The sequence below is a fragment of the Limulus polyphemus genome, unplaced genomic scaffold (genome assembly GCF_000517525.1).
Source record: "Limulus polyphemus unplaced genomic scaffold, Limulus_polyphemus-2.1.2 Scaffold1429, whole genome shotgun sequence".
Classification (NCBI taxonomy): domain Eukaryota; kingdom Metazoa; phylum Arthropoda; class Merostomata; order Xiphosura; family Limulidae; genus Limulus; species Limulus polyphemus.
Genome location: NW_013667039.1, coordinates 167,854 through 176,294, shown reverse-complemented (window position 1 = coordinate 176,294; position 8,441 = coordinate 167,854). Strand labels below are relative to the sequence as shown.

Sequence of the window (8,441 nt, the reverse complement as noted above, 5' to 3'; positions counted from 1 at the left end):
CGTACTAATATATATATATATATATATATATATATTACTACACACACACACACACACACACATATATATATATATGCTGGCAATACTTTATGAAAAATTTCAAATTACTTGTTCTGTACAGAAGTTAGTTTAAACCATCAATTCCTAACAGAATTATCACCATTACTTACATATTCTTATAAAACATTGAAAACTCATTTAATTTTACAACACAATTTGTAAATAAAACTTTCATTAGTCTATTCTCACACAAAACAACTCAAGGGTTATCTGTGTAGCTGTCCCTAATTTTTAACCAGTATACTAGAGGAAAAGCAGCTTTCAACAGTACCCACCACCACCAATTCTTAGGCTACTCTTGTCCAAACAAACATTACCCTTATAAAACACATATAATCCCAAAGTGTAATAATTATTTTGGGGGGATGCAAATGATCAACCTGAAGATCCTAGTCCAGTAAGCTGCCATCATCAGTTTTTTTTTACTTAGATACTTATGTTAATTATATGTGTAATAGGCACAAAAAATAAAAGAAGCTTAACTTACCTGATCAGGAGACAATGAGGTATCAGCATTGGCATTTCTTTCTTGATTCTGAGCTGACTTCTCATTTTTACATGCTGTGTGATAGTCAGACTTAGCTTTGTTCACTTTGGCCAGTAGTTTAGCCCATGGCTTTTGAGCCTAAAGCCAACCAAACATTTATACAAATTATTAGGTATTAAATGAAAACAAAAATCATACTGAAAAATATGCATGCTAATTTTAGTCTAACATGGACCATCCATGGTATTTCTAATGCCATGTTAAACAATAATACCTAGTAACTGATACACTATATTAACAACAACAAAAAACCCAAAAGATATTTAGAAATGAAATACACTTGCACTATATGAATCACAAGATAAATTAATAATGTAAAATACAGATAATATCATCATTAGGTGTTTTAAATCAGAAATATACATTTTTTTGCTGTGGGTAATCAACACAATATGCAATTTACATAAAACTTTTTCCTCAATAATATCATAAAATCCAAAATATTTCTGGGTAGAAAACATTAATGAATCAATTAAATATTAACTGAATCAACAAAGGTTAACATTTTCCTAAACTGAAAATGTTTTTCTGATAGACATCTCCGCTGACAAAAAGCTTTCACAACTTATACTGCCTTCTATTGGCACAAATTTTTGCTAGCTACTAGCCTTGATACTCCCAGTTAATTTCCACATACTAAAATGCAAATGATTATGCAACAACCCTTCATGAGAATGAACTGAGGAGGGAAGACTGAGCCATCTTGTGAGGAGGCAATAAGCAACCATACATCCATAAATCAATGGAAAAGAAGGCCCCTGGAATGAATCAGGCAGGCAAAAAAACTGGATCTCGAGGAGGAGGGAAGGAAACAGGACTGTGAGACAATGGGGGAGATGAATGGAAACAGACTTACTGAAGCAACTGGCAGAACCCATGGATTGACCACCAAAGACCTCCACATGGGGGCAAATTTAAGTAGTCTGGCCCCCCACTCACCCTGACCTGAGAATGGTGGTCAGGGTAAGGCAAATACAGGAAAAAGTAATTGAATTATTGGGGTCTGATCCCCACTAAGGAAGCAACTACACCAAATGCCAAGAGTCCAATTAATTCATTCTGCTCAAACACCTTTACCACACGTCATGAGAGTTTTAGTGAGTTACATTCAAAATTTAATTAAACAGCTTTTTGTTTCTGTTATGCCAATTAGTATAGCATAAAATCATAGCTACTAATCCACATTTTAATAGTATATAAGTTTTAAGTTCTTAATTCCAGAAGTCAATATAAAAAAATCCTGAATTTTCCCTGGTGTGAGAAATGTGACATTATTTCTCTTGGCACCTCATCTTCTCTAATTTATTCACCACCACCCCAATAAGTATGAAATTTAATGTAAATTACTCCCTATAATATTGTCATTGCTCTGACCAAACATAATTTTATTAGCATCCAATCTTGTTTGGTTACAAACTTCCTTCTCACAGGAAAGATATCACGTGGTCAGTCAATTTAACTGAACCTGTGTAAAGAAAGTTAAGGTAAGTTGTAACAATGATAATCAAAAGCATGATTGTCCACAGTACATGGGGATCAAGGCATATCAGCCCCTGAATGCAAATGCTCTCCAAAATGACTTGCATGAACCCTAATATCCAGGGAAAGAGGAAACACTAAAATAATATCCCAAAGGCTAGTCCTCAAGAAGGGCAGGAACAGAACAAAGGAAACAGAAGATAAGAACATATCTGAATGATCAAATTCACCAAAGGGGAAAAAGATTGGGGAAAGTCACCCAAAATACTACTTGACTGAGAGACGTATTTAGGAGGGGGAAAAAAAAAGGGCTTTACAAATCTAAAATTTCCCGATCACTGAAATTTGTTTTGATTGTTGCAAGAAATTGGTTCAACTCGTGATGGACCCGAGCCATCACTTCATGGGCCAAGAATCGTGGTTCCAACCTGTTTGACATAGTCGGTAATTCTGCTGCAGCAGTTGTAGTCATGATTACCTGAAATTGCAAATGCATAACTCACAAAAGTGATAGAAGAGAGAGGATAAATAAAATTATTTGTAACTTTCCACAAAGAATAAAAATAGTAAGGAACAATGTAATTAAAGTAGAAAAATTAAGAAAGTAAAAACTTGTGGATAAGTGAATCAAACTGTGAGTGAAAACACATTTATTCAATAAGACTGCCAATCGAGAAGTGGTTAACAGTTGCAAGATTAGAGAGGGTTCTAGTTACAATAGTGGTAGTGTCGCACTCTTATTGGTGGAGGGTTGCAGCATGGTCATTTTCATGTTAATAAGAAGAAATAAGTAGAACTTTGATTGTTATTTCACCATGCACTCCCAATCTTATGCAAATATTTTCATAACTTATTCCACATTCTTATATTTATTTACTTTTTTGTTAGTTTTTTTTTTGTTCAACCATAAATAATTTCAATTCATGCAGCTTGATATGCACATGCATAAGCAACTGCTCTCCATTGTAAAATTTAAATTCCATGTTATGTTGATGAAGGTCGATTTAAATCCTAAAACCTTCTTTACCGTTAAAACTTAGGTACTTGAGAATGATCACACATAATATTGAATTTTGATACAATATCTTACCTCCTCTCAGAGAAAGCTTTCTCGAAATATATTGTATTCTATTGGCACAAATATTACATATAGAGATGTGCCTGGGTATTTTTTGACTATGGGATTGTCTGATTTCATTAATAAAGCTTCTCTGATATTTCTTCTGTTAACGTATTGCGACATTCTGTTCAGACAAACTGTGGTTGTTTTTGTTCATATATTCATAGACTTTGGAAGAGGTTTTTGATGTTCTTTTAACCAGATGCAAAAGGCTAGACAATTGTTACATTTTATTTTCTAAATATTTCTTTGTGGTGTGGGTTCATTATACAGTTTTCTTAAAATGTGTTTAATTTTCATTCCAGGGGTGAAAACGAGTCCAAATGTCTGATAGAGGTATGCTAATATTTTCTATATGCAGGGTAGTGAAAGTGATCAGGCTTCCTTTGTTTTGTGGAGTGTCTTTTTTTTTATTTATTAAATAAATGTGTCTTCCGTGTTTATTAATAGCTTATGGAACTACTGTAGTAGGAAATTAGTTTATGTTAGTAAATAAGTTAATAAGTGTACAACTTCTTCAATGTTTTCTGTGGTACATTTAGTGTATGCTAAATTTAGGAAGTTCTTTAGAGTGCTTAGCTTCTGGTAGATTACATGATTAGTAAACCTGGGGGGGGGGGGGGGTGATGTTTATGTTTTAAAGATTTATTGTGTAGTTCTTTTCATTTTCAACTTTGTGTAGATTGTTTACGTTTTTAAGAGCTTTTGTTTGTTCATGTTGATAAGTAAAGCCAAAATACAGGTTTTTTTTATAAGGAAGTGACTTTGACATGTTGTTCTATGAAATATAAGAAAAGAGTGGCCAAAGTACCTGATAATGGATTTCCCATTAGACGTATGATTTAATATATTTACAATTAAGGAATCATACTATTTGGCTGGTAGAATCACAATAGCTTCCTTTATAAGACATTTGAATGACAATGTCTTCGTTGTTTCAGAGAAGTTTTAAGCCTTTTCTTTCTGCTGATGTCAAATTTTGTTTTATAGGCTTTTTTATTGTTTGGTATTTTCAAAGTCTTTTCACAGACTTCATCTAGAAAGTTTTTAATGGACCTGCTTTTAGTTTGGTAGGGAAATTTCTCATTCAGTTGTACGTATTTTTTGGAATGTTGAGTATTTCCAATGATTCTTCATTGTCCAGCAATGAATTACACACAGATTCTTCTTGAGGTCTTGGATTTGGGATTAAGTACTGTTCATTGGATTTATGATTTGATTGTATTATTACCTTCCCGCAAATGTCTTCAAAGCTAATTTCTAAATCTAACACTTGATGGAGGTAGGAGTTACTGCATAATTAAGACCTTTATTGAATATTCTTCTTTACTGTAAAAGCTATAACTTATAATAAAATAATACTTATGATCAGTAAGCTCAAAAGGAAACTATAAAGTTCGATATTAATTTGGCAAAGGTTGTTTTTCACTTAAGTCAAAGTTGTCATTTTTTTCACTAAAGTAACAATTGTCTACACAAAAAATATTGTCCAGTACTTAAACTGAATCCTACATTATTTTTGCATATGAATCAGTCAATTTGACTGACCTTATAACTACATGTAACAATGAAATAATACATACTATACCTCTGAATTTACTAGGCACATCTTCACAAAATTGGGCAAGTTTTTTAACAATATGACAAGTCTATTGCACACAAAAGAATCAGATTTTTTAATAAACTACTCCTGTTAAATATTTGTCTGTGAATTCAAAAAGTCTTTATTGAGTCAGTCTGAGTGGAAGATGATTTTCATGTTAAGAATAAAAATATTTCTTTCATCTTACAGTCTCCATATCTTATTTGCATAACCTCTAGAACCTCCAAAATGAATAGTTTTTTCATTAATACTTTATCTCTTATTTCTACTTTAACACTAGCAACTTCATTAATGTACAATGAAATGAAAAATTGAAAATATATAAAATAAAACCAAAAATATTTTTTTCTACAATGAATCTACAATTAATGTACAATGAAATGAAAAAACTGAAAAATATAAAATAAAACCAAAAATACTTTTTCTACAATGAATGTAGATTGTAAGAGACAATTAAAATTATTTATTATAACAGTCTCAACTTTCTAGCTTTCATTACTTTACTTTGAACCAATATTAATAGTGTGATAACCAATATATCACCCAGCAAGAGAGCAGAGAGCTTATAGTAAACAAATTACCAGGTTACATCTGATGAAATGTTTTTATTTCATTCTTTTTTCAATTAAGTTTTCTTTATTCAACCTAATAAATTTTTACATTTTAATTTATATTGTTAAAAATATATAATAATCAATAACAAATATACATAAAAAACAAAAACATTAGCACTTACCTTAGCTATAGGTCTATTTGTACTTGGGAACATATTTCAATAAGATTACTTTTTTACACTACAGGCTGTTCACAAAATAATTCATATAGCTTTCAGATATGCATTTTAGAACATAAAAGTATATCATGCACCAGAATAGAATGTCCAAAACTACTATAATTAACCTGGCTTTCTAACTTAAGTTATAAATAGGTTAAAAAAGTCCATTACCACTCAAAGCATCCCCTTTACTGCAAACATGTCATCATTTACTGGCAAACTATGATTTTTCTGCAAAATTTAAACTACAGAATGTAAGAGGACAGTACACCGAACTTGGTTAGTACATACCACTTGAGGTAAAAAATACATTAGAGCTACGAAAAGAAGACAGGAGTCTGATTCGAAGGTTTGACAACTTTATTTATATCTCAGCAAAAAAGGCAACAGGAATTGCTTATTTTCTGACCTGTCAATATCTATAGCTAGTGGATCTAATTTGCTGGACAGTCTGAAACACATAAAAGGGGAGATAAAAAAAAATCTAAAATAGGGGAACTCGGAGCACCAGACACATCATGTGACAGAGTAGTGAAGGTGACTGAGAAGTTATCTAAGTAATTCTTTTTGAACTCAAGAAATTAAAACTTGGATAATACACAAATTAGAATTATAAACTATATTTTCATGCTAAGTTTACTTACACACATTGCTAATAAAGCTGTTTAATTAAATTTTAAATATAACTGTAAAAAAAAGGTCATGTCATGCATATACCTTGATCCACCTGTATGCATAGGGGTTAACTCTGTTTCTGAATGCGCATCATACAAGAACATATAAAAATAATACAAAATTAATTACTTTCTGTTGATCAATTACATAAAAATGAATTAAAATTTTTAAAAATCAGGCAGTAGGAATAATTTGTACATAAAAGTTCACAAGCTTTTTTTTTGGTTTATATAAATAGTTTTATTAACATAATATTACACAGTTTACTGAAATCAAAATAATTAGAATTTGCACCTAATCCTAGACCTAATTTATTTCTATTCTATAATAAATCTGTCTGTATCAACATATGCATTACAAATCAACTCAAATTAAGTACTTGATTTAAGAGCTTATCTTTTGAAGTCATTATTACCAACATCACATTATTTGCTATCACAAATATAGTATGTGTTTGATTGATCTATAAGGTAAGCAGAGAACTTTCTAGCAAGAAGAAGAAAGGTAAAATTCGTTGTGACATTTTGGAGAGAAAACAGTTTTGATTATTGAACTAATCTACATCATATATATATTAGCTATTTTACCTATACATTTAATTAGTTAATGCTGACATGCTGCTGCAAATGTGGGTTGTAAACAATATCTGTCAAACAGTCCACAGGGGTTGTAACCTACAACCCTGTATGTCAAATAAATTTCTGTCATCAAAGTTGTCCAGATTCAATCAAGCTTCAATTATTCCCATTATATCAAAATTGCCCATTCTGTCTACTGCTTTAAAGACATGTATTTCTTATATTTCTAACATTAAAACATTAATAATTTAGCCTGCCCTTAAAACTAGTTCTGTACTTTGTTCCTACACTTTTCTCTATTTAGTTTATATTGGCCCTCACAACTGTCTAGTTGTAGTTTAAAGTCACCCATGTACGTGAGATAAATGCCCTTGCAAATGAGCAATTCCCTACCCTATTCAAACAGCCCATTCCAAAAGCTTTTTCCCATCAACTTGATCCCACAAGTCCAATCGCACAAACTGCTCTTCCTTAAATTCAATTATGGCCCTTTACCACCACTAGATACATGCATATATTTTAAATAAACAATTTTAAGTTTACTTACTGATTAAGTATATTTTATTCCAATTTACAGATTTTACAGTAAATAAGATTTGTTTTTAAGATATGTATAAAGCAATTTCTTACTTTGAGGCCATTTTCTTTAGCACACATATCATTAAAATATTTTCTCATATATTCATTGATTACACTGAGTAAAATTTAAAATACCTTAAACCATTCTCTTGGGACAGTTTACTTTTCCACACTTTCTTTTCACTCTCTCTCTTCTCTTTATTTCAACAGATTCTATAATGACTGTTTAACTATAGCAGTTAATGTTTTTTATTTAAAGATGTATTTATTTCATGCTTTAAGATACATGATGTTTAACTGGAAACATTAAATTAAGAATTATAATCACAAGGTAGAAACTAAGAATGAACAACTCCAAATCATTATAGAAATTAATTTCAATATTTTATGTTTTCTACACATTCAAAACAGATTTCCCCCCAAAAATGTCCTTAAAAAACCATTTACAGCACTCACCAGTTGTAAGCCTTCATGCATTTCCTTACGTTTTACTTGTAAAAAAAATCTTTTTTCTTTATATACACATTATTCATAATTCTACAATATTCAGAGTTCTAAGAACAAAACTATTTCAACAATTTTTAATATTATGGGCTCGTGCTTAAAAATCACTTTAAAAAAACCATATTACTTGATAATATCTTCATAACAGTTATAGTGGATGACAGTTAAAATCTTTTTAACTGACCACATACACGTAAATGAAACAAGTGTGATATTGTTACCCTAGACTTACTTATTTGCTCCCAGATACTCTACATAATTATATATACAAAAAAAAATACTCTTATATAAATTATAGCATCAAAGTTAATGATAATTTGTTTTACGAGCATTAGAAAACTGAGAAACCATTTTTCACAACTCAGCTCAAATACTGTTAAGACTAAAAAATCATAAATAATATTCCACGTTAAACTGGTACACAATTAAAAACATTTAATTTAGGCCTATCTATGGCCTTCAAAATGTTGATGACTCTACATGTAACGTCAAAACATGTAGAGTCGTCAACTTTTTGAAGG

General features: G+C 30.8%; 1 protein-coding gene across 4 annotated transcripts in view; it reads right to left on the bottom strand.

The window, feature by feature from the left end:
- LOC106463520 (protein kinase C and casein kinase substrate in neurons protein 1-like) overlaps nt 1-8,441 on the bottom strand; it is an 82,391-nt gene that overhangs the window by 36,713 nt on the left and 37,237 nt on the right. For all 4 annotated transcript variants that reach the window (XM_022391043.1, XM_013923563.2, XM_013923565.2 and 1 more), the window contains one exon: nt 548-685. In XM_022391043.1, coding sequence (XP_022246751.1) covers nt 548-685 — 138 coding nt within the window. The remainder of the gene's footprint in view (nt 1-547; nt 686-8,441) is intronic.